Source organism: Gadus macrocephalus, chromosome 2 (genome assembly GCF_031168955.1).
Source record: "Gadus macrocephalus chromosome 2, ASM3116895v1".
Classification (NCBI taxonomy): Eukaryota; Metazoa; Chordata; class Actinopteri; order Gadiformes; family Gadidae; genus Gadus; species Gadus macrocephalus.
In genome coordinates this window covers 5,899,101-5,925,552 of record NC_082383.1, presented here as the reverse complement: position 1 = coordinate 5,925,552, position 26,452 = coordinate 5,899,101, and the positions used below count along the sequence as shown (strand labels likewise).

General features: G+C 46.4%; 2 protein-coding genes across 14 annotated transcripts in view; one reads left to right on the top strand and one right to left on the bottom strand.

Moving 5' to 3' along the window:
* Positions 1-16,972, bottom strand: part of dnm2a (dynamin 2a) — a 30,555-nt gene extending 13,583 nt beyond the window's left edge. For 5 of the 13 annotated variants that reach the window (XR_009522814.1, XM_060036564.1, XM_060036588.1 and 2 more), the window contains exons 1-14: positions 16,481-16,972; positions 9,939-10,012; positions 9,297-9,446; positions 8,512-8,715; positions 8,000-8,098; positions 7,726-7,886; positions 7,466-7,608; positions 6,893-7,028; positions 6,311-6,378; positions 5,151-5,289; positions 2,786-2,872; positions 2,504-2,574; positions 1,308-1,361; positions 964-1,015 (exon numbers count right to left, since the gene is read on the bottom strand). Coding sequence is in view for 12 of the 13 variants with exons in the window: in XM_060036564.1 (XP_059892547.1) it covers positions 964-1,015; positions 1,308-1,361; positions 2,504-2,574; positions 2,786-2,872; positions 5,151-5,289; positions 6,311-6,378; positions 6,893-7,028; positions 7,466-7,608; positions 7,726-7,886; positions 8,000-8,098; positions 8,512-8,715; positions 9,297-9,446; positions 9,939-10,012; positions 16,481-16,641 (1,599 nt within the window). In the remaining variant the exon portion in view is untranslated. Of the gene's footprint in view, positions 1-963; positions 1,016-1,307; positions 1,362-2,503; positions 2,575-2,785; positions 2,873-4,240; positions 4,380-5,150; positions 5,290-6,310; positions 6,379-6,892; positions 7,029-7,465; positions 7,609-7,725; positions 7,887-7,999; positions 8,099-8,511; positions 8,716-9,296; positions 9,447-9,938; positions 10,013-16,480 lie in introns of all 13 variants that reach the window. The other 8 variants (XM_060036610.1, XM_060036630.1, XM_060036622.1 and 5 more) reach the window with 3 other exon arrangements.
* A 915-nt stretch (positions 16,973-17,887) lies between these two features.
* On the top strand, positions 17,888-24,898 carry qtrt1 (queuine tRNA-ribosyltransferase 1). Its single transcript, XM_060036553.1, has 9 exons — positions 17,888-18,248; positions 18,377-18,445; positions 18,969-19,107; positions 19,195-19,389; positions 19,547-19,685; positions 22,602-22,677; positions 22,801-22,910; positions 23,383-23,467; positions 24,610-24,898. The coding sequence occupies exons 1-9, from the start codon at positions 17,961-17,963 to the stop codon at positions 24,766-24,768; spliced, it is 1,260 nt and encodes a 419-aa protein (XP_059892536.1). The 5' UTR covers positions 17,888-17,960; the 3' UTR covers positions 24,769-24,898.
* Positions 24,899-26,452: the final 1,554 nt, after the last annotated feature.

Here is a 26,452-nt window from a genome sequence, read left to right as displayed (position 1 = left end):
AAGAGAGAGAAGGAAGAGAGGCAAATACAGAGGAGACAGTAGGTGAGGGACAGAGACAGAGAGAGAGACAGAGAGAGACAGACAGATTGGAGAGATAGAGAGAGACAGACGGGAGAGAGGAGAGAGAGCAAGAGAGTGACATGCAATTAGAATTATTTCTAGGATTCCACAATTCGGTTATTTCATACTCAATGCTCGGCTCAGAGTAGCAACGTCCATGCAAATCGGCATTCCGATTAACAGAACCCAAACAAAATCCATATCAGTCGGTTAACAACGGCAAAACAAAAACACAAACAGCCGTATTGGGTTTTGTTTGCCGCGGCGCGTCGGGCCAGCGGGTGAATATTGCGACAAGCAGGTTAGCGATGAAGCGGACGGGGGGACGTGAGGGACGGGGGGGGGACGTGCATGATCACGCGTGGCAAAGCAGGGATGCTGAGTGTGGGCTCAATAACGCAACACACCCCCCTTCAATGAAACTGAAAGTCAGAACACTGGAGAAGCACACACACACACACACCTTCCATCGTTAAATGTCCTTCATACTAAAGAAAAAAATCATTGCACGTCTTGGTAATACTTAAGGAAAGGAGCCCACTTCCTTCAGCCATCTCAGTATTGGGACAAGGGTATGAGGCTGGGCATGGTTAGCATGTCTAAACAGGGACGACCTTAGCTAGGAGTTATTTCGAATGAACTGGTTGAGGGAACAGAGGTAACAATGGACTGGATCAATGCTGGGGTTCACAAAAGGGATTAACAAGACTGATGATCAGTATTCAGTGGGGGGGGGGGGGGGGGGGGGTTAGGTTTGGTGAGAACGGCAGGACTATGGGCATTTTAAAAAGGGATTAACACACTGACGATCAGTGTTCGGTGGGGAGGATTCAGGTTTGGTGAGAACGGCAGGGCTATGGGCGTTTTTAAGGGTGGCTGTGGCAAATGCAGAATGACGCGTACCTGGTTGGGAATGGCCCTTTTCTTGTTGGTGGCTGTGTTCCTCTGCTGGGCACTGGATGAAATACATCACCGACAGATTATCATTTGCACAACAAAAAGGAAAATCGAATTATTTATAGCAAATCACAACACACAAAAAAATAAAACACAAAAATATACAGCAATGACAACCACACAGAAACAAACTGTGATAATTGGGTGTTGAAGTAGGGACATTGGTGGTGGTGGTGGTGGTGATGTGGGGGGGGGGGGGGGGGGGGGGGGGGGAATGGGGCGTTGGGGGGTGGGGGAGAGTGACACGCGTACACTACACACAGCCCCCTGCGTGCCATGTGACAGCCCACCTGTTGCCGGCGCACCCAGGGATGCTGCCGTCATCCAGCCTGCTGAAGTCAAGACTGAAAGTTGACGTGACGTGGAGAAGGGGTTAACATCCCCCGGCTGACCCGCTGACAAAACATCAATACGCCAAATCCAACTGGGCATGCGGATGCTTTCAGGAGAAACCCCAAACACAGGCACACACAAACGTGCAAGCAAAGATACGCAGGTTTGCTTTTGTTTTCCGTGTTTCGATGGCATCACCGCTCCCGTTTTAATTGCAACTCTAGGGAGGTTAACCCGTCGCCCGAGGGCGCCGCTGGAGCGAGTGACGGCTCTACACGCACTCTGGGTTGGCTCGGCGGCAGACCGCGGCAGCAGCTGTTGCATGGCGCCGGTCATGGGTAACCACGGCGACGACGACGACGAGGATGATGGCCACGCCTCCAACTCCTCGCCATCCGCCAAGAGGATAAGTTTGGCATTGTCTAGTGGCCGCTTAGCGATCATGCGCGCCTGCCTGGAGGTCGTTAAGGCACCAGCGTCCAGTTGGTGTTTGTATCGAGCTTTGCAGGCCGTCCTCCCCACTACACACCGACACACACACACACACACACACACACACACTAAGGCAGAGTCCAACACATCCCGGGATACAATCCTCTATTTGTCACGATGCTCTATTCTGTATCCATCCTCCAAAGTGTGGCCAGCAGTACTTTCTAAGAGGAGACGCTTCCTTATTAGACTGAGTGACTCTTCACTGTTAGCAACTCTTCACTTCACGGTCAGCTACTCTTCTCTTCTGTCCCAGGAGCAGCAGTAGCCGCTCTGAGCTTCTTCAGAAAACCTACGAGTTCATTCCACTGATCACTGCCCCGGAGTTGTACAAACGCAAATGCGAGTTAGCGGTGGGGATATTATGGGGGTTAGGGTTATGATTAGGATTACTATGACGATGATTAGGATTACTATGACGATGCTTATACCGAGACCAGGATCGTAAATGAGGCTGCAAGGCAGGCTGGGAAGACATATTTGGTCGGAATGGTTGAAAGGGCGGGGTGTATATGTGTCAAATTTAATAAAAGGTCACAACCCAGATGGGAATGGCCATTCGGGTTGAAAGACTGTGGTGCATGCGTGTCTGTGGAATTAATGAGTTTGTGTGTGTATTTGTATGTGTATGTATGGGAGAGTGCAACAGAGGAAGACATACTTAGCAAAGCCTATGAAGTCTTCATGGTTGGTGTTGATGTAAGACAGCTCAATGTCGATCAGAAGCAGAACCTTGGATTAGAGGCAGACATTAATAAACGATAACGCACTAATTGGCCATGAAAGGAAAACTGAAATAGCATTTCCAATTAGAAAGTAAAGTCACAGGGCCACACAACTAACTGCATCACACCGAGGCTTGTGGCGCTGGGAGCAGCCAGTGAGGATAAACAGATAGCAGGAACCTCTTCTTCCAATAGCCGCTCATTAAATCAGAACCCACCTGATCCTTGGTCTTGCCCTCTCTCTCCCTGACGAACGTGGTGACGATCCTCTCCGTCTCCTCCCGAAGTCGGGGGTAGGAGTTGAGCTGAAAGGCAACACGGCACAACTCTGTAGCACGGACGGCTCAGGCACGCCGGCATGTCTGCATGCATCCAGTCAACAGTTAGTTAAGTGAGGTGAGCGATAATTAAAGGAAGTGGTCCGTCTGTGTCTGTCTGTCTGTCTGTCTGTCTGTCTGTCTGTCTGTGTGTGCGTGTGTGCGTGTGTGTGTGTGTGTGTGTGTGTGTGTGTGTGACGGACGGACAAACTTAACAGAAGAGCCAGAATTGAAAGTAACCAATATTCTGCAAACACATAGAGGCCAGCATCTGTATTCGGGGTATATTCTCTTCTGGACACATTGTAAATAGTAAATGGCTTGTTATATACTATGAGGTGAGAAAGGTCCTCACCGTCAGGACATGGATCACTTTATCTGGATCATAAAACCTTTGATGACCCTTCATTTGCTGCGGTTAATAATAAACAGATGCGCCAATCTATGCAATTGCGTCATATCGGGCTGATAGAGACGCCTTGATACACGTCAGATAATGTTAGTATTAGTGGAGAAGGTCCAAGGGAAGGGTATGAGACAGAATGAGACGCTTTAAGGGATGGCAATCTCAGCGACTGTTCCCAAAGGCAGAGGGGTGTCAGGGCAGGCAGGCACAGCGCAGCGTGCGTGCGGGGCATGCAGGTCTCTCCTCTGTCCACAAGGGGTCAGCGGAGCCCTGTTACTATGGAAACACGCACCAGTCCGGGCTCACTAACGGGCCCCAATCAGAGAGAGCCTTGAGGGGATAGTCGTTATCGGTCCCTCTCTCTGCATCGTTGCCTTTCCATCCGGCGAGGCCGATAGCAGCATGACTATCTGCCATGTGGGTCAGTGAGACCGCGAAGCACAGCCCACTGCGGGGGCCAAAACTAGAGGACGCCCGGGCAGGAGAGGGCCTCTGTATCACTAGGCCTGAGCATTCTGCAGGGGAGGGGGCAGTGCAGGGAAGCGTAGGTCAGCGCTAAGCGCATGGGAATAAACAAGTTCACTTTCATGTGAGGACATCAAAGTGAGGTATTTAGGAGGAGGGAGAGAAGAGGAGGGGAGGATGAAGAGGGAGTGTGAGCACACATTTTAAAGGTGCTCCAAAGGTGGTACAGCAGGAGGAGGAAACGTGGCGAGGGGGGGAGGTATAGTCATTTGTAGGCTTCCACAAAAGGATTGAGAGGAGCAGGACCCAGGGAGAGATGGTTGAATAGTACCAAGCGAGAGATGGGTGACCATGTGGGGTGGGGGTGATTGCTGGAAGCTGTCGATAACATAAGCGCGTCCATCTTCGTTGGCGGATGAGGGAATGTGTTCTGAAAACAGGGTCATCTCCTATGATCCCGTCCCTTTCGTTATCCCCCTGGTTACCTTGGCGGCACACTTCATGACGAGCGCGGTGAGCTCGGACACCACCAGGTCCACACATTTGAGGCTGGGCGCTTTCAGTTTGCGGATCTGCTGTTTGACCATGGCCTCGAAGGCCATGTCGGGGGTGAAGAGGCCCGTTCTGAGAGGGCATGGCGGGGTGGGTGCGTGGGGGTTAGTTGAGTGGGGGATGCATGAAGAGAGAAGGAGGGAGAGAGGAAAATAGAGTGACGGGAGAAGAGGAAGAAGTAGTGGTGTTTAGTTGGTGATCTGGTTAACAATTTTCAAAGAAAAATAGAGGACTCGCTTTCAAAGAAGACGAGGCCTAGGACAAGTGGCAGGTCATCTCAGAGTCTTAGCAAGCCCGCGGGCCCCTGTATCACGGGGCCAACTAGGGGACACATAACAATAATTGATCGGTACCTAGGTACCCCTGTGTTGGGAGGACAACCACAGCGCCAATAAGCCAGGTGAACCCCTGAGGCCTGCCGCTTGTCCAACGGGACGAGTCCAGAGATGCTGGGGGGGCATGGCGATCCACGCACACCCCCCCCCCCCCCCGAGTGAACATCTCATCGCCACGGCGACAGCGGACGCGTCACAACACTCCACAACAAGACAGCGCTGCCCGGGCACAGGGCCGGCCGGGCGGGGCCGTGGCGGTCAGAGAGTGGGGCGGCAGACGGAGGGAGGGGGGAGTGGGGTGAACCGCACGCAACACCTTTTTTCCTCTCATCCTCCCCAATCACAGGAACAACAAGAGGCAGAGGTGTTATTGTGTGACGGTGAACCCTCCCCCCCCCCCCCCTCTCCCATCCATGGGGTGAGTGTGATTACACCCGGACCCCCCACTAACCACCTGCCGGCCCCCGTGCCCAGGCTGGGGTCGGGAGATGTTGGACGGCTGCAGTACCTTGTTGGTGCACTGCCTGACCGTGTTGATGAGCTCCTGAATGACCAGATCGATACATTTGAGACAGGGCGTTTTCAGCTTAACGATCTGCTTTTTGACGATGGCCTCAAACGCCAGGTCGGGGGTGAACAGGCCCGTTCTGCGGACGCACAGAGGGAGACACAAGCGCAGAGGGCGGACAGAGACGACAGAGTTAAACGAGGACAAGAGCATGCGAGCAAACAGACAGACAAGACAAACACGGGGGATCGGAACAATGGATACACGTGGGATATGCTTCATAAATCCTGCGGGGAAATCCAGTCTCTACATTCAACCCATCCTATGCCCGGAGTCCCACAGGGTTACACTCGGGAACCAGCTCCAGATGCAGTGCCCTTGCCTCGGTTATGGGCAGTGTAGGAGTGTCTTAACTTGCATGTTTTATGGTGTGGGGGGAGAAAAGGGGGTTAGAACCAAGAACCTTCTTGCTGTGAGGCAGCAGTGCTAACCACTCCTCTCGGACCCCAGAGGTCCGAGAGGATAGAACAGAAATTGACACACACCGACATGAAGGCACATCCAAACAAACAGGAAGTCACATTCAACAAACAGACAGGACTGACATCCAAAAGAACAGACAGGAAGTCACATTCAACAAACAGACAGGACTGACATCCAAAAGAACAGACAGGAAGTCACATCCAACAAAGAGACAGGACTGACATCCAAAAGAACAGACAGGAAGTCACATTCAACAAACAGACAGGAGGTAACATCATAACAGACAGACAGGAAGTGACATCCAAAAAAATAAAATGATAAAAGGAAGCAAGAAAACTGTGGCTAAATCATAACAAAACCGAACATCATGATGGATTGTGTGCATTAGCAGAAAACCACAGAGCGGGAGAGACAGAAAGGTCAGATGGTTCGTGTTCACACAGGACCACAGAGAAGCAGAAGTGACCCGGAAGGCAAGCGCGGAACAGGACCCCTTTTTTCTCAAGTTTCACAGATGGCGGCTGCAAAAAAAATACATTGCGGTCGAAACCGTGTTAGCGCCGAATCTAGGGATGTCGTACGGGGAGAGGACGATGAGTTAGCAGAGGGACAGAACACAGTGTGGCCTCTGCCTGACTACATCTATGGACTCCAGAGGCTGCTAGCACTCTACTTGCCTGACACCGTGGACGTTTTTGATGGCGTGGCTAATCTCCCTCCTCAGCTCCTTCTCGTCAAACACAATCTGGAGGGACGTAGCATACAAGACCGTTAGCAAGCAACCCATTACACACGCCTACCGGGGTAGGGAGGGGACTGCGCTAAGCATTAGAGTCCAGAGACATCTGTCCTGTACTTCATGCACACAAACGTGCACACTTGTACACACACACACACACACACACACACGTGATACCACAGCCCGGTATCGTGTGTGTATCGTGTGCGTGTGCATCGTGTGCTTCGCGTGAGTGTGCATCTGTGTATGTGTATCTGTGTGCGGGGGACACTTCGCTACTTGATCCAGAAATGCACACTTGTACACACACAATACCACGCTGTGAGACAGACGTCCACACAGCACGGTATCGTGTGTGTGTGTGTGTGCGACTGTGCGCGCAAGTGTGTGTGTGTGTGTCCCCCCTTGACCAGCTCAAGGTCAAGGCCATCTCACAGCGTGGTATCGTGTGTGCGTGTCTGTGTGTGTCTGTGTGTGTGTGCGCCGCGCACACACATACACACAAGCGTGCGTTTCCCACCTTGACCAGCTCGAAGGGGAAGCGCTCGTGGAAGATGCGGTTGATCTTAGCACCGCCCGACAGCTCGTTGGTGTCCACCTGGTCGCCGGAGCCCTCGATGCACTTCTCAAAGTCCACCCCGAACTGCTGCACCAACCTGAACCACGCAGGGGAGGGGAGGGGGGGAGGGGTAAAGAGAAACAACAAAGGTCAAGGTCGAACACGCAGAATAATTGGACTTGGCAGGGATCTCAATAATATAATAATGCCATGTTTTTCTCGATGCAATGTATATCTCAATACTACAATTCTGTTAACATTCCAATATGATTTCAAAAAAAAAGTCAATGCATTTTTAAATGAGCCATACAGAACAGAACCTAGGTGGTGCAAATTGCCCACAGGCGAATGCAGTACAGCGCCCTCTGTAGGACGGTATCATTTATTTGCTTCCATTACAGAAATAAAAATGTTTTTAGGTCAACCGATGCAAAGAATCCTGATGCTGACATGGTAATGGTTTATTTCAGCCCCATCCAAAAGGACAAACATCCGTGTTAGTGGGGGGGGGGGGGGGGGGGTGAGTGCACTCACTGCAGCAGGGCCTTGGTCTTGCGCTGGGGGTCATCTGGACTGAAGTTCTTGTACTCCGCCACCTCCTTCTCCAGGCCGAGGTACTGGCTCTGCAGCTTGCTGCGCAGTCCCGGCAACGTGTCCCGGATGTGGTTCGTCAGTTGCTAGCGCCGGGAGGGGGGAACCAGTTTGGAGTATTTAGCAGTCAACACTATACAGTATGCATGCCAGTGGATCCATAACAACTCCGAGCTGTCCTGGTCCGAGCCGATCCAACGGACCTGGTTGAGGGCCTTCTGCAGGTGAGGCGTGCCCATGCGCTCCGCTATGTGTCTGTAGGACGGGTGCGACAGGAAGAACTTCCTCTCGGCGGCCATGGCGGCGCCGATGTCCTTCTTCCCGTCGATGTCCTTCTGACTGCGGTTCACCACGCCGATGTAGCCTGGGGGGACGACAACGATACACGCAACGCGCCGACGCCCAGAGTCAACACAGGCCTCCGGCAGAGGAAGGAGAGCTTTCTCTGCGTGGGCCGTCTGCGGCCGGCGGGCCTACCTCGTCGCAGGGGCAGGAGCTTGTTCTCCAGGATGTCCTTTGCGTCCGTGCCCTCGTCCATCAGGTCCAGTTTGGTGATGACGCCGATGGTGCGAAGACCTTGTTGTGTATAAAAGAAAAGTGTGTGCGAGTGTGATTGGCCGTTACAAGCCGTTTTGAAAAATCAGCCTATTCCGACATCACAAGTGGGCGTGTCCACCTAGATCTGTGCTGGATAGATCAATCTACCCGCCTACAAAGTGGACCGTAGCAAACGTTGCTCATCTATCCGTCATACATCTAGGAGGACACGCCCATTTGTGATGTCAGAAGAGGCCGATCTTCTAAACGGCTTGTCACGGATAATCACACTCACACCTGGTGGCATGTCACCTTTAAGATGGATTCGTTATATCTAGACGTTTTGCCGTTCCCCAAATCCTTATGGCCTCCATTTGCTTTCAATACATGCACATATAGTCCCTGAATAAGAGAGTTCTCTTTCTATAGATGCTTTGTGGGGGACGCCTCACCCTGGGGGTCCACCTCCTTGGCGATCTTCAGGGCGTCCGAGTTGGCCAGGTCGGTGTTGGCCGGGGTCACGGCCAGGATCAGGCAGCTCTCCTTGGTGATGAACTGCATCAACATGTCCCTGATCTGGTGCTCGATGTCCACCGGCTGGTCGCCCACAGCAACCTTGGTCATCCCCGGGAGGTCGATGAGGGTCAGGTTCAGGACTGAAAGGAAGAGGCCCAGAGGGGGGGCGATTTAAGGGCTGTGTTTGGACTGGCGTGTGTGATGTCCGAAACAGTTTTGTTAGGACTCCTAACAAAACGGTGGCGGACATCACACTCGTGACTTGTGTGAGTGAGGGAGTGAGTGAGTGTAAGAGAGTGAGTGAGTGAGTGAATGTAAGAGAGTGGAGTGAGTGAATATGAGAGTGAGTGAGTGAGTGTGAGAGAGTGAGTGAGTGAATATGAGAGTGTGAGAGTGAGTGAGTAAATATGAGAGTGAGTGAGTGAATATGAGAGTGTGAGAGAGTGAGTGAGTGAATATGAGAGTGTGAGAGTGAGTGAGTGAATATGAGAGTGTGAGAGTGAGTGAGTGAATATGAGAGTGTGAGAGTGTGAGAGTGTGAGAGTGTGAGAGTGAGTGTGTGAGTGTGTGAGTGTGTGAGTGTGTGAGTGAGTGTGTGAGTGTGTGAGTGAGTGAGTGAGTGAGTGAGTGAGTGAGTGAGTGAGTGAGTGAGTGAGTGAGTGAGTGAGTGAGTGAGGGAGTGAGTGAGTGAGGGAGTGAATGGGGGAGGCTGCTCAGGTACCATTCGGGGAATAAACCCTAAGGTTTATGGGGATGGGAGAGATGCCCTTGTTGGAGCCAGTTATCCTTTCGGTCTCCGCTTCGATCTCCGACCGAACCTCCTCAAAGTCCACAAACTTCTTGTTTTTGCAATGCAGGAACTCGGCATACTCTGCTCTCAGAAGGAGGGAGGGAGGGAGGGAGGGAGGGAGGGAGGGAGGGACAGGGAGGGAGGGAGGGAGGGAGGGACAGGGAGGGAGGGATGAGGAGGGAAGGAGGACGCAAATGTGGCATTTGATAGCACATTATCCATCAAAGTCAGACTACAACACTTTACTAGTCTTGTTATTACACCTGTTCACACATTTCAGAAAATCTAAATAAACAGTCATGCCAAATATGCTTTCAAACGAGTCTAATCAGTTTGTCCTCATTATCTAACTAGGACAAAATTATACTACCATAATTGCTGGTTGAAGGTAAACCTAGTAAACAGCTGTACTGGAGAGTAGATCGATGGTGGTGTGCATGGTGGAGGGAACGGCAGGTTAAAGCCCAATCCCATTTCTACCACTTACCCCTCCCCCTTGTTTTGAAGGGGTACGGGTAAGGGGTAAGGGGTAAGGGGTAGAAATGGGATTGGGCCTAAGTCTGTGACTCTTACCTGCTTTGTTGTTGACCAACTGTAGGATGAGAGGTCTGCGGGTCACAATGCCAGAGCCGCGAGGGAGGAAATCCCTGAAAGAGAGAGATGAGTAAGACCGGCATCATCAAGGAAGACACAGAGATATAGACAAGGGATACGCACACACACACACACACACACACACACACACACACACACACACACACACACACACACACACACACACACACACACACACACACACACACACACACACACACACACACACACACACACACACACACACACACACAGAGAGAGTGACAGGAGAATCCGATAGGAATAGAAAGAAATAACAAAAACCAGGGAGAAAACAGACGGTAGGATAAGGATGGCAGGGTGGAGTACAGTAAAAGATGAGGAAAGAGGGAGACGGAAAAAAGAATTATTCATTACACCAAAGGTCCACTTCCTCCCGGCAGGGCCAGGGAGTAAATTGATGAGCGACAAGGAATTTCACACCTTAAAGTCCCCCCCCCCACCCCCCCAACCTCCCCCAAGTCCAAATCAAATGTGAGTCATTTTCTCTAATCATTAGAACCGCAGGGATCAGTTCGTACACAGCACGCACGTACACTGTTGCCTTGATGCGGACATACATTGATTTCACCATGCAGCGCGCGTTCCAATCGACAAGCTACTTCCTCATGGAGGAATTTGACGGCTCTGTGGCTGCGTTTGGAGGAGGAGGGGGGGGGTAGAGACTAGAGGGGGGGGGGGGGGGGGCCCGGCTTCAGTCAATAACGGTGGGCCTTCGGTGGGCCCCTGACTGGAGGGGTCACCAATGAGAGCATTGCGGCGATCGACAAATAACCTAAATAAGTCAAAAGAGGGATACACTATACCTAACAATGGCCGGCTGCATCCCCTTTCAAAAGCACAGTTTTCCACTAGTGTGTCTCGCCACCTCAGTGCACAATTAATGAATGGCATGCATTTTCAGCGCAGCCTTGCCTCGCACAAAAGGTCAAACGAAGCCATATGTCTAAGAGGGGGGGGGGGGGGGGGGGGGGGCATTGGCCGTGCTAAAAGAGAGTGTACTTACAGGAAGCTCAACTTAAAAGGAAATAAGACGGGGACAGGGGGGGCACGGGGGGGGGGGGGGGGGGTCTTTTTGGCAGCCATGCTTGCACATTCCTCTTGAAGTGACCGGGTTCCTGGGGAAACTGTTAGGTCAGCAGTCATCATAGGGCCCTTTTCTCTTGACCCATCTGCTCTGCCCCTGACAGCTCCGTACCCTGCGCAATGCGAGGGTAAAACGCTCCACACATGGGGTGGATCACCAACACAGGGCGGGCAGTCGTGCCAACCCTAGCTGGCAAATTAGCTTTTATTTTGGTTTAAAATAAAAACGAACGTTAGCTTAACTGAACCATATTAATGGTACTATCCTACAGAGGGCGCTATATTGTCTTTCTGTACTTTATGTTCTTAATATCGCATCACCGTATAACTATAGAATTGCAATAGTTACAGAGTTTCAATACCAATCATATGGTCACCCTTAAATCAATGTGATATTGTATCAGGGGATCCCTGCCAATTCCATGCTCCGTTATCTAATCGCTCTCCTAGCTTCCTCCTCCCTTTGCCTCCAAAGTGGCCATATTGACCAGCCTTAGGGTGGGAGGATATTGTACTATGTGGCTCCCGACTTGGACTCAAAATACTGCCAGCCACATGACAGCGGGGGAGAGAGACGACCAGAGTGAGAGAAAAAGAGAGTGGGAGAGAGAGAGAGACGGAGAGAGTAGGAGGAGCAGCCATTGACTGCTATATTCCAGGCATTTCACCCTATGCTGAAACAGTCGGGGGGGGGAAACATTCTAGAAAAAAAATCACCAGTCTGTGTGACCAGGCATGAGTATTGTCCGGCACATAATGCAGAGCGTACGCGTACGGGGGGGGGTATGTGTCACCGTGACTCACAAAAGAGAAAGCCCTGGTGGCCGTGGCTCGACTCAGTGTTAGAGGGGAAGAGAGGGCGCGTGGGAGAGTGCGAGAGAGTGACAGACAGAGAGTAAAGAGGCCAATTAGAGGACGGCATCAACAGGGGTCCTTTAAATGCTAATGTGTTTGCCTAATGGGACTCTGCAGGCACACGGTGCTCTGGCTTGGGCCCCGGGCCGAGGAACCACCGCCTCAGAGCGGCGGTCCACCGTGTGTGTGACATCTAGTAGCCACACATTAACGAGGGCATGAGGGCCGGGCCGGCGTCGACTGGACCGTAGGCCATGAAAACGCCCAGAGGAAAAAGGCTATTGTCTCTCCCTTTTCAAATTGGCTCAACCCATCTGGTCAATCATCCCTAGAAAGCCACTGATAGGAAAGCAAAGGCCTACTTCAAGAGAACAGAGGGGCCAGACTTCCATTATTGATGTGCTGTAAATGATAGAAGAGGCTGAACAGATTGCGTTTCATTTCATGCATTATGCATGTCCGGGCAGAGACCCATCGCAGTCTTTGGGTTACCTACTCTTGCGCAGAGAAAGAGAGGAGGACAGCGAGAAAGAAGAAACGTCTACACCAGCTTTTCCACAGTGCCACTTCTCTGTGGTTTCTAAACCAAATCACCAGGTTTTAATTGGTGTTTGTACGCGTGTCTGCGTGGGTCCGTGAGAGACAGGAAGAAAGATAGACGGTGCGGCTGCAACATGTTATTATGAGGGTGTAAATACACAAGCAAGAGTGTGGTTTGGTAAGACAAGGCTAATTCTAAAGGATCTTTTACGTTGCACCAAACCTATAATCGTGGTGACCCGCATTCCCACAGCAGCCTGTCAGTTTTCACCCCGGGCACCAAAAGCACTGCGCTGGTCACAGTTTGGTGGGAAATACGATCACTTTTGTGGTTACGCTAAATGAGTGAGTTTGTAAACCATTGAAAACACACTTTACAATGTAAAGTGACAAATAGACTAAATTCTAAGTGATAAATAGACTAAATTCTAATACATGTAAAGTTTACATCAATAATATACGAGTCTGTTTATATTTATTTATTATATCAGAATGCTAGAATTGGAATGTTGTCAACTTGTTTATTACATGGCTTCCAGAACCTGCTTTTCAGGAGTTGGCAAACCGGTATTGTAGCGATATCATTATTTAGCCTGCTAGCAGCCTATCAGATAAAGGTCCCAGCCCATGCCAGCTTGCATTGCTAGATATGACCTTGCACCCCCCACCCCCCTCCAGGACAATGACATCACGACAAAGTAACACACACACACACACACACACACACACACACACACACACACACACACACACACACACACACACACACACACACACACACACACACACACACACACACACACACACACACACATTAACCGTACATGTTTCAGCTTTTGTGGTTTCTATACGTGCATTGTAAGCGTGGGATAGCTGGAAAGTGTCTGGGTCTTCTAAAGAACACCAGAGATCAAATACAATTACACCCAGAAGGCAGGAAGTGATGCTACAACATTAGTGTCATGTTTGAATATTTCAAAAGGTTAAGGTCATCCACAGTTTCAATGAATCGCCAGCCAGTCTAGACAATTTGATATCTGTACCTTCAATTTATCTGCAATGGGAGACAACCACATAATCAGTGACAAATGATGTGAATGATGAGCTTGACTTTGTCACATATTAAATGGAGTGGTTTAGGGCCATATGGTATTTTGTGCCTTCCCGTGTCTATAATTATATTGATTGTATTATAAATGTAATCGTTTCCAAATAGACACTGAACATTGACCCTGGTGAGTCCACTCATGAGACGATTACTTTCCTCTGTAATGAGCACCACGACCAGCAGGTGGTGACTTGTCTCATTACTTATTCATACCGGGTCTTGAATTGGGTCTAAAACTCATCACTGAAAAATAATAACCCAATGCATCTGCAAATTCCCCTTAAAAGCCTCGGCATCCACCCAAATAGGATGTTGCAAGAAACACACACACATAACCGATTAAAACCCAAACAAGAACACTCACAAACAAACACACACACACCCAAGGCCATTGTTTCAGTTGGTGATTTGATTAGCCTGTGTGTGACAGGACACGCACCACCACAACAACAACAACAACAACAACAACAACAACAACAACAACAACAACAACAACCGGCCACTGAGTTTCCATCCCCCTGGCAGTCTCGGGAGTGAGAACAGGCCCCCCATCTCATCCACAACAACACAGCAAGCTGAACAGCATCGGAGCACATAGAGGTCAAAGCACAGAGGCCCTCGAGGGGAAACTGTCTGGCCTGGCTGACTTCCCTATCAGCATGCTGTCTGGGAGAAGAGAAAACGATGCAATAAGCAAGAAGACTAATAGAGATGGCATGTATATTGACAGCGACAGGGGATTGCGAACTCTGCGTGGTTTCTTAACCAATCGGAGAACATGACATCACTCTGTGGTCCTCAATGTGGCATGGTGAAGAAGAGGCTCATTTGTACCCTTGTTATGGCTACATCTCTGTGTGTCTCTCTGTGTGTGTGTGTGTGTGTGTGTGTGTGTGTGTGTGTGTGTGTGTGTGTGTGTGTGTGTGTGTGTGTGTGTGTGTGTGTGTGTGTGTGTGTGTGTGTGTGTGTGTGTGTGTGTGTGTGTGTGTGTCACTCTGCGACGGGGGTATTCCCATCCCATTGAGGAGCGACGGCAGACTGGGAAAGAGAGCTCATTATGCTATAGTAAACACTCAGCCTTTGCTTGCACGCAAAACACACACACCCTCTTTTTTTCAACACAAATCCAGCAAAAGACAGCCGATTTAAATACAGCCACAGTCTACGTACGATTGCGCATCGTGCGTATGCTACTATACTTATACTTTATTCACCACTTTACTGTATGGTACAATTTAAAGTGGTACAGATACTGTGTTGTACAACTTGAAGCATAGCACACAGGGACACTATCTCACTTTTACTACATGTGAAGGATGGCCAGTGCAAGGTGCACCTGCTATCACCTGTGGGTGAAGTCATGGTAGCAGCAGAACAGGCCACTTCCAGGCCCGCACTCTGAATAGGTCTCTTAAACAAAGAATGAGTCACACCTCAGTTCTGCGTAAGCAAGCCTGCGAACAGAAGTGCCACCCTTTGGCTCTTATCTATATAAAACCTATCCCCCTCCCTGTGTGTGTGTGTGTGTGTGTGTGTGTGTGTGTGTGTGTGTGTGTGTCTCTTCCTCCAGAGTGGTTTTAAAGGGCTTTATGGAGTCCCCCAATATTTTTCATTGCACTTTTTTTTCTTCCATCAAAGTATCAACAGCTCAGATAGCTTCATGGGCTCAGGCTGCTCATGTTTACGAGGGCAAACGTGTGTCAGGTGTCATCGGACTACACGATTGCCACTCAAAATAAATGCGAGTTGCCCGCTCTATTCGGTTAAGAGGAAGCATACAAATGCATATTCAAATGAAGCATACTTGTTGCCTTATGCCTGCATGCCTGCATACCAGTATGCTTTGTATAATTGTGTGTGTGTGGGTTTGTCCTAAATGGGTGGGGTCAAACACTTGCCTGCCATAGTCTTTTAAAAAATGAAGGAAACCTGCTCAACAAGATGCTCGTGAGAAACGTGCCTTGTGACTGCAGGGTGATATTACTCATACTAATGTGTAGGATAGGACGCCTGGACGGGTTGGAGAGGGAAGGATCTGTGTGCATGAAGGCCTGAGGGTTACTGTTCAGAAGACACAGATAATTGCTGCAAAGTGACTATTGCAAAGTGACTATTGTCAAAGCCTACCACACCGTATCCATTCAAAAGGGGAAGATGAGGTTTTGGCAATCATGACTATACATGGCATAAGCACTTATTTAGAGGTAGTAATACGTGTGCAATGTGACATCAGGAGAAAAGAAAATACTATTAGTCATGTGATTAATCCCAAAGCACTAGGACATATCCTTAAGGCTAGTTAATGTTTATCCAATTGCTACAATATTTGCCTTTATTAGGTACGGAATGCCCCAATCTATACAGTCCTACTTTTGCTTTAGAGCTTTAGACCTTGACTTTAAAAACATTATGGGTGTGGCATGCAATCAAAAAAATAATTAATATGTATATTTTCAGGAGAGGCTATAGGGATGGCAGAAAGAAAGATAGCAATCTGCTAGTGTATCTCAAAATCCTGCGTTGCACGCACGGCATGTTTAGAGAAAATGTTTTAGAGGTGAAGTAAGTAGCCAACTCCAGAGGTTGTACGAGCACCGCACAAAATATCATACTAAACCGTTCTGTCAGTGGCTTTAGGGAGCGTCCAGGTCATAAATGAATTAACTATTGGGTCAATTTCGTTTTTTTTCCTCAGTGTTACATGTGCGCTAGGCAACAACATAGCATCAGCCCTAATGGATAGGCTGGTAAACTGTGACTCATATACACATTGAATCCGTTGCAACAACGAGAATGAAAACAATCAAACAGCAGGTACAAAGAGAATGTGGTATAGATGAATCATTGATAACCATGCAAAGAAGAAAATATGTCAACAGTCAGCGACACAAACCTGCCAACGAAATTTTCCAAGACAGAGCTTTTCCCAGCACTCTGTCCGCCGACCACAGCGATTTGAGGGAGGTCCAAATTACAACTTTGGCCAATAGTGCTGAAAGCGTCTTGAAGTTTGTTGATCAGGGGGATCAGATCTTCCATCCCCCGGTTCCCCATGGCTTCGTTTGGTTGGATCAGTCCCTCAACACAAACCAGAGGCTAGCTCGTAAAAGCTAGTCAATGTTAGCTTAGCAGGAAGGTGTTCAGGTTACTATAAAGTGCGGTGTTTCACTCTCTCCCACAGCTCCTACCTCTGTTCCCTCGATGTTTTGTAGGCAGTTTGTGATTATTATATATACACATAAAGGTGTCCGTGTTCTTTCAACGGGTTTGCTCGTCAAGTCGGCTAAAATGGATAAAAAACTCGCAAAAACAAAACTTCCTTCTAAATATCGCCATCCGGGATCGGTTGAAACCATACAGATAAAATAAGAAGAGAGTGTGTGTGTGCGTGTGTGTGTGCGCGCGTGTGTGTGTGTGTGTGTGTGTGGGTGTGGGTGTGTGTGTGTGCGTGTGTCTTTGTAAGCACCGCCCACTCGAAGCTCAGACAGAACGGGTTCAAAATGGCTCTCCTAGCCGGGAGAGGGTATCTGGAAATATTTTACAATGAAAAATGATAATGGGCTAAAGGTAGTGATGCGGATTGATTCTGATCCAAATCTCGACTTTAATGAACAACTTTAAAAAAAAAAAAAAAAAAAAAAAAAAAAAAAAAAAGCGAATGTAAAGTAATCGTTTATGTTATTTAAAGACAGGTGTCAAAAGCATGATAGTGGCCATGGACTAAGATATGTTTGGTTTTCATTTAAGGACAATATGAATCATTCATTTATTTTTCGCCCTTTTTGCAAGGTCGAAAATACCTTAATTATTTACTATCAACAAAGTGGGGACATGCTTTTCTTTATTGAAAATCAAAGTAGTTTCTCCCAGTTCCCAAATGAGCCTTTCCATGATTGTGCCCAATGTTGAATATACAATTATTTTCCAATTTGAAACATATCTTTACCTCGTTATTCTACCGGGGTTTCAATACATTCATATGTACAATCATGTTAAAAGTGTACATAATATGTACACTTTTAACATGAGTGTACACATAAATGTTTATATCATATATGTACACTTTTCTCCCTCTCATTATTATGACTCTACGTTGGAAACCAGAGCCGCCCCGTGGTTGGAGAGAACCGCCTGCCCTGCTATCGATGAATGAGACACATCCATTGGCTGAGCTCGCTGCCTTTTAAGGGGCGTTTACATAATATTTAAAAAGTACCATGTCAATGGTCAGTTGAAATGTCAATCTCCCTTTGAGACACGTTATTAGCTACATTGGCGATGCAAACTATTCTTCCAATGGTCACTTGGAATGTCAATCACCCAAAGGTTCCGACCCTTTGATGTACGTCATGTACGTGTTTTGACAATCCAATATGGCTGCGCCCATAGATAGTGCATCAGATGTAGTTGCTTCAAAAACGAGCATGCCTTCATTAAAATCTCTCTCTGCGGTTTCTCCACTTACTTTGCGAATTATCGCAGAATGTCCGGTGACAAAAGCAAGAGCATGTGATCTTAAATTGCCACATTCTCTCGTAAACACGCCCGTTTTCATGCCGGTTGGCACTCAAGGAACTCTAAAAGGTATCACTTCGGATCAATTAGAGGATCTTGGATGTAAAATATGCCTCGGCAACACATACCATTTAGGTATGAGACCGGTAGGTAAACGCATAACACACTGGCTAGATTCATAACCTAACAAGAAGCATGCAAATTAAAACGATAATATGGATGATGTAGGCCTAAGCATATGCCATATATTAAACGCACGCACTGTTGTTAATAGGGGCCAGCGTTGATCGAGAAAGCCAATGGTTTGCATGGTTTCATGAACTGGAAGAGGAATCTCCTAACTGTGAGTTGTTAAACCAATGGACCAATGGACTTGTTTGTAACCACTGTAATAACGGAATTGTTTTGTATTAAAGGCACCCAGTGCAACTTTCGAGGCTTAAAAATAAACATTCAATTTCTAGTCTTTTTTACACGTAGTAAGTTTCAATAACTCCATACCATTACATACCGACATTCAAGCAGCAAAGATGAGACGTCGTTGTGTGGTGAGAACTGATAGAAAATCGATAACAACAACAATGCCGCCATTTTCTTTATTTTTTGTAACCTACAATAAATAAAGCAGGCTTCCAGTCAATGGAAAAATGGCTTCTCCCCACCGGCGATTGTTGTTGTTTACGATTTTCTATCAGTTCTCACCACACAACGACGTTGAATTGAATGTTTATTTTTCATTGAATGTTTACATAAAGTTGCACTGGGTGCCTTTAACAGCAATGTTGTAATAGGAGAGCTTATGGAAGATACTACGTATGGTCTGTAACATGAAATTGTGGCAGCAACAACTTCCCTGCTTGTTACAGGACAGCGGGGGGTTCCAGATGGTGTCTCTTGTTGAACTTTCCGAGGTTACGGAGGAAGGTGTCAAATTTAAATCTCCCTATGATGGCAATGAGATTCTCCTGACGCCAGAGAAGTCCATCGAAATACAAAACAGCCTCGGTCAGGGTCTGACTTTTCGTCAAGTCTCCCTATTTTAGAACACCAGCGCTGAATGCTTGAAGTGACCTCAAGTGTCTGCCCATTCAGGATCCGACATCATGATGCAGCTGGACGACGTGGTCAGTAGCACGGTGACGGGTCCTCGTGTAGAGGAAGCCATGCACCGCTCCATACGCTGGCTGGACCGCTGCATAGGGGCGAATCAAAACCCAGAGAAGCAGAACCTGTTTGCCATCATCCAGGGAGGCCTGAGCGCAGACCTGCGCAAGACCTGCCTCGACGGTACGTTTGTTCACTACTAAACGGATACCTTTACACCTTTTATTTTTTCCTGAAATTGTAAGGCCTGCCTCAACAGTGCATTTTATTTTCAACGTCTTTGCAAAAAACACTGGTACCCTATCTACCTTCCACTTGTTGTGTCCTCACTGACGAGTAGAAATGACAAAGCGGGATGTGCCAGGCTTCGCCATCGGCGGGCTGAGCGGAGGAGAGGAGAAGGACGACTTCTGGAGAATGGTGACGCTCAGCACCGACCATCTGCCCCGACACAAGCCTCGCTACCTCATGGGCGTTGGGTAAGTTGCCCTCTTTTAGTTTGCTTCTGGTTCTGGTGCTTATCGGCCTTCCTGTCAACCACTTGCCACTTTACTCAAATGACGCTTGAACCCTATCTATATATCCACAGCCATTTTGCACTAATATTAGATTCACAGTTGGTTATGTAAGGAATTAACCACAAAAGTGTATTCCTCTTATACCAAAGTTACCAACCATCAGATATAAATTATGTTAATCTATAAAGGTATTGTTTTATATTGATTTATGCAGCAGAATTAGAGTATTCTACCCTGGCAGTTTGAGCATATTGTTTTAGTGTTGTCAAGGAAACGTCTGGCTGGTAGTTGCATTTGACCATTGCTTTTAATGTTGGATTTGTGCAGATTGACGACATAAAGCACTCAAAATATGTGTATCACTTATAAAATGTCTCAAATAGTGGTAAAGTCCAGTTTTTGTCGTTTTTGGCAGTAACGGGTGTTTTCTAACGCCATTCGGCGATGACGTCACGTTGGGGAGACGTGGTGGAAGGTAGCCTCAGCCTAGTACTAGAACTATGGCGTCTAAGAGGTGGCAAGAACCACGAATAACATGTATGATGGCCCACAGCAGTATAATTTCGAACCTCTCAAACCTGAGAGGGCAAATGAGGAATTGCCGAGAACTGATCAAAGCCAATTAAATGCATGGTCAGAGGAGAACGAGTGGAGAGTTGCTATCATTTAGCAACGCAGCAATGAGCGCTGGAGCTAGTCAATGAACGGCAGTGCATACAATAACGACACTTTTATTTATTTTTACTTTCAGTGAATAGCAACGACTGAAAGTCAAGGTTTTCTTTATATCTAGTGACAGCGATTATGTCGTAAGTACCGGTAAACTAAGTCCGAAGATCTAGAAATAGAAGGCATAATGCTAATAATGGGCTAACCGCCTATCGGACACGCAATCAGTGCACTTGCAAATGAGTGCATGCAAGTATAACCGATCGGGGTGTGACATTATTTAATCATCAATCTACCGCAAATACGACCAGGCAGATACATTGAACGCATACACAAAGCTCATCGTCCAACCCAGCGGACAGACAGCCCACAACAAGCCAAAGACACCACGGCGGGTGTGCTCTCTCTCCCACTCTCGCACACCCGTAAACTATCACTCCAACTTATCCAACTCCAAGGCTAGGCTGCTTCACTAAGACCACAACTAACCACAAGGTCTTCATAATCATGCAGTATGCCGAAGCCAGTCGCACACACTCATCTTATGCAAAACAATCTTATAAAAAGTTTTATCATCAACATTCAGTCACTGCAAAGATTTAAAGACTAGCCTCTTACCATAAGTTAGAATGGACCCAAAGTATGTGATTGATACAGTCTGGTTTAGCTTTCGCTTGCTTCCGTTTTTAGTATGACTTCTCAACATTACGTCTCTCTTGTGTTAGGCGCACATGGCTAATTTGCATACGCGCACAGGATTGGCTGGCTCCGCAAGGCAAATAATAGAACATATTTAATTATCTTTCTATCTGTCTATCTATCTATCAACGCATGTGTATAGTTTTAACGTGATGTATTTTGCGTATGTCCAGTCAGACTTGTATAGCCTACAAGACTTCTGTGTGGTCTTGTAGGCTATACTGTGTGAGCCGAATCACCTAAATGAATTCCCGACGATTTGTGTAGTTTGGTATTAATAAAGACTTGACTAGGCTATCTATCTATCTAGGCTATTAGTCAACAATAATTCGCCGAAGGCGAAGTGAATAGTGGGGAATAGCCCCCGAGACCGAAGGTTTATTTGTTGTTAGTAGCGGACATTTTGCGATGAAAACAATATCGAGTTTGAGATGTCAATCATGGGATATTGCCCAATATCCCAAGATAGCGAAACAATCAAATTGCGCCATCTTAGGAGGTTCACGTGTAGCATATACTAACTATATATAATATCTATGTATTTATCTATGTATCTGTATAATCTGCTGAACACTCTCTTACTAGTCTCTACTCTCAAGGGTCTCAATGCGGCTTTGGTCCGTGTCTCCCCAACGTGACGTCATGCAATGCATTCTGGGGGGAATAAGAATCAATAGCCAACCGCTAAAATAGTACCTACTTTTCGTATTTCGTTCCGTTTTGTGATACCTAACAACATTAAATACAATAAATAACAGTTTAAATCTTTATTACCAACAAGCAAATTGCACAAATTTGTTGGAAAATAAACCCTGCAACACGGCCTTGAACATGTAAAACGAGGCAATGATAACTTTGTAAGTGTACAGATTGAACTACTGATTGTATTGTGTGTATAAAATGTATTTTTTAATAAACAATCTGTGCACTTACAAAGTGATCAATGCCTCGTTTTATATGTTAAGACACTTATTGTACTACCAAAGAAGAGTCGGGCTACTTCTAGCCTTTTAAGTGGTTTAAAATAATGATTTCCTTTTTGCCATAACACATGCCCCCATCGTTCCAAATTTATAGCGTTTTGGTAGAATCGGCTAAAAACAGCCAACTTAAGAATGTGTCTATACGCGCTTTTTTGCTCCCAAACAAACATTCCAACTCATTATCATACTTAATCATCATATGTAAGATCCATTTTACACCGGATTTGTCCTTTAAAAGGAAGAGTTATCCTGTTATTGAAAATGCCCCCTTGGATCTTTATTAACCAATCAGGAATAAACTGTTAACATTGCTGCTGTATTAGTTAAAATATTTGCCTTCTATCAAATATAGTGGTGAGTTTGCACCCTGAAATATAGTCCCTTTCATAAATGTGTATCAGAGTGTGGACAAAAATGCCTCTGGACATTGTTTTTGTTCAATTAGTCTTGTTCAATTACTGTGCACATGGCTAGAAACTTGTAACCATTGCCATGCGTGACATGTCTCTGTCCTCATTCGCTTTAGTTACGCCGTGGACCTGGTCGTCTGCGTGGCTCTTGGCTGTGATATGTTTGACTGCGTCTTCCCCACCCGTACCGCAGTAAGCATGCTCATGCTCAAATTGGGCTGTGGTCTTCAACTATACTTTCATAGTGTTTAAATAAGTAATGCAATATCAAGCCAATGAATCCAATGGTTTGAATGATCTTCATGCTACCCCCAGAGGTTTGGCTCAGCGCTGGTGCCATGGGGGTCTCTCCAGGTTAAACAGAAGCAGTATGCAAAGGACTTCCAACCGATTGACCCGGATTGCAAGTGTCCCACCTGCAAGAGGTAAACCGAGGTCAAGCAATAGATCTTAGGGGATTTGTATGAGCTTGCTCTATATTGATAAAAACCTTGTGCTTGTGTACTCTGCGTTGGTTCCATTATTTATTTTCTCCATTCCTTCCTGATAACCATATAGTTGGGTGCCTTCATAATACCTAGATTGTCTCTTTATCCCTTAATCAATAAAGGAGAGAAACAGATTCTGTTTTAAACAAAGAAAATGACCTTTTAAGCTTTAATTACCAACAGTGAAATCATTCAAGTTTAAAGCCAATGTGGGTTTAAATTGAATCCCTGTGGCTTGCAAGCTACATCAGATTTATCTCAGCGGTTCTGAGATGACTTCATGTTGGAATATAAATATAGAGAGTACCTTGAATGAAGAACAACACATTAAGTTTGATCGCTTATTATTTTTGTGCCATGTGGTTAGATTGAGTGTGCTTGTGAATTCCCCCTTTTTGTTACGTTCCAGACACAGCCGTGCGTACCTGCACGCCTTATTCAAGAACGACACGGCCGCTATGCATCATATCACCATCCACAACGTTTCCTACCAGGTTAGTAAGGGTGATGCTATTGTCATGCTGTCAAGCGTTGGATTGTCTGAATATATATATATATATATATATATATATATATATAATGTTATTAGCATGCTTGACCTGGTAAAGCTTGCTCGTTCCAATATGGCCACGGGGTTCAGCTCCCAGTTTCAGCAGCTCCTTTGTTCCGTTTGAAGTAGTGTTAAGAGATGATTATGGTTCCACGTCGACGCAACGCAAGGGGGTTTAAGGTCCCATTGCGTCCTTGCGTCCACCGCGAGGGCCTGACGTGCGCCTCCCAACAATTCAGCCTTGGGTCGAGGCGATCAAGCAGCTAGGGCTGTGATTGGTCCGCTCACTAAAACCCGTCGCAGAACCAAAAGGTGCACGACTGCGTAGAAGCGTCTGCTTGGTCATTGCGTTGCATCGACGTGGCATAATCAGCCCTTTAGTCCACGTGGAGCTTCTCCCCCCATGTGCCTCAAGTGGCAAAGTAAGGACGAAATGTTGGAGACTAGAACGCGGATTCACTCAGCTTTAACTTAAACTTACTTATCTAACCCATTCGCTCAGGACTCAGTCAACGAGGGATTTAGTCCCGCCGTTCTCTATGAATCTGAATTTGGAATTTGGAAAACATCAAGATCAATATTTAATTTTGACGAGAATTAAAGGCAGCGGTGAAGATGAATAAATAAAGCATTTCGTAATTAACACATTTGCCCATTTCAGACGATAATCCCAACAAGTGCTTGTTACATGGTCATTGTAAAGTATCTTTTTTTTATTTATAGAGACATTAAAATAGTTTTTTGCAAATAATAAAAAAAGAGGAAAATTAACATTAGTTTGACATAGTTATTATGTGCATAATATTATGGAATATGCAAATACACATCCAATATTTGCTTATAATTTACATAAAGTATAAACAGATTGAATATTTGAAACGGCAACAGAAACGAAGGGATTTAATGTTACTATGTTTTTTATGTCTCCATAAATAATAGACATTACTCAAGCAGACTTGTTAACCGATTTTACTCGATTTTAATTGACTTCCTTCCATCTGTTCTTATGCATACTGATGGTTAGTAATTGATTATGAAAAAGCCCTGTTGTCTCCTGAATGCATCACGCTGTGCCTCCTTTCGTAGCTCACCCTGATGCTTTCGGCGAGGCAGAGCATTATCGACGGCCGGTTTCCGGATTTCGTGAAGAACTTCATGAGGAAAATGTATCCATCCAGTGACCAGTACCCCAGCTGGGCCGTGGATGCCCTGGCCTCGGTCAACATTACATTGGATCAACACTGACAACGACAACTGTTTTATTTATAGCTAAATATGTACCAATCAATCATACTTTTATATCCTTTTTTTACGTGTCTTTAATAAACTGCTTTTTACATTGTGCTAAACTGGACAGTATTAAATGGAGAAAATATACTGTCTTGGTAATTACGCATTTTTTGTAGTTACAATAGCTACAAAGCCCATGCCCCTCCCCGTTCCACGCAGCACACATGCACACACGCTTCCCCATTACTTGAAGGGCACTTTCAATACATTCCTCTTTTTCTCATGAATAAGATACATTAATATTGATTCATCAATATGTGCATTGCGACAGTTATTTGTGAATCATGTAAAGTTACCAACGTTATGAGTTGTTTTGTTGTGTTTATATTAGGCCGTTTAGACAAGCCATCTGCTCTTAATCGAGGCTGGATTGTGATCTTGTGACATTGCCACTAGAGGGCAAGGTGGACAAAAAAAAAAATTGTAAGACCTTCGTCGAGAAGCTCAACTATGATGTTCCATTGCTGCGATTGTTTTTGTTTTATTATACCCAGATGCTTTTTTGGCGCTTCCTAAAATAGCACAACGATGGATAAAGTGGAATCATTCAAATCGTTTGTTATCAAAGTCTATTGCCTAGGGCTACTTACCAGGATTGAAAGTTGGTTTGATGTCGCTGACTGATCAGATTTGCATCAATTCAAACAAACGAACGCTCCACATGAGTAAATAGTCAAGTTGTTCTCTATTTAAAAAGCATGTGGGTGGCGTTTTGTTTATTTAAAAAATAGGCCCGACTGAAAATCTCCTTATTGGTTTAAAAAGCTACAGTAGTTTATATTTGAGACGCCAGGGGATTAGCCTAGTGCTTAACATAATTTGGAAAACTGCACAACACCGGTTTATGAATATGTCCCCAAAAAATCAAAATAAATCAGAGCTGTTAGTTCTAATTTAGCTTCTTAAACGTGCAAATGTTGCTGGTAAAAACTGTTGCATATTAAAAATTATATTTTGGTTTCTTCTAAATGACAAACAACAAACGCTCTCCATAACCATCAAGCCAATACAATAAAGCACCGTGAGAATCTGGTCCCCCACACATCGATTGGCTGCATCTCCGGTCCGCTCAGTCGCTGCGTGAACGGGGATGAGAGACCAGAGAATGTTGATGTTCAAAGAGAGACAACCAGTTGCACGCCAGCTGTCACACCAAAAGTCTACCCACGCATTACGGCGGAGCGTACTCGACCTGTTGCCTCGGAGGGAAAAAGTAGGGTACATCGACAGGAACCAAAAATAACATTCGTTTGGGGCTGTCATGCATTGTAGTAGCCTGGTATTCACCTAGGCTACGGTCTCCATAGCAGTGGAAGATAGTTTTATTTTATTTTTTTTAAGGAATTGCTTTATAGTCTCGAGGTGCGGTTTTTGTGTTTCCCTTCAGGTTTTTTTTTTTATTGCTCTTTCAACGCCGAAGAAAGGGGACAATGGTTGAGCTGGAGAAGGAGGTGCTGCCGTTGCCGCCTCGGTACCGGTTCCGAGACCTGTTGCTTGGAGACTGGCAATCCGACGATAGGTAAGCATGTGAACTTGAGCTGATGAAACGAATGCACATCTTTACACACTTTGCATCCTCTTTGTGGCGCATACTTTCCGTTCAATAGCAGCATCATTACCACCACCACCATGATCAACA

Excerpts from the sequence above, each read along its gene's own strand:
- qtrt1 (XM_060036553.1), top strand. The coding sequence starts at position 17,961 with ATGGCTGCGCCCATAGATAGTGCATCAGATGTAGTTGCTTCAAAAACG. Across the intron at positions 19,108-19,194 it reads CGAAATACAAAACAGCCTCG|GATCCGACATCATGATGCAG; the intron begins GTCAGGGTCTGA and ends CTGCCCATTCAG. Across the intron at positions 22,678-22,800 it reads TCTTCCCCACCCGTACCGCA|AGGTTTGGCTCAGCGCTGGT; the intron begins GTAAGCATGCTC and ends TGCTACCCCCAG.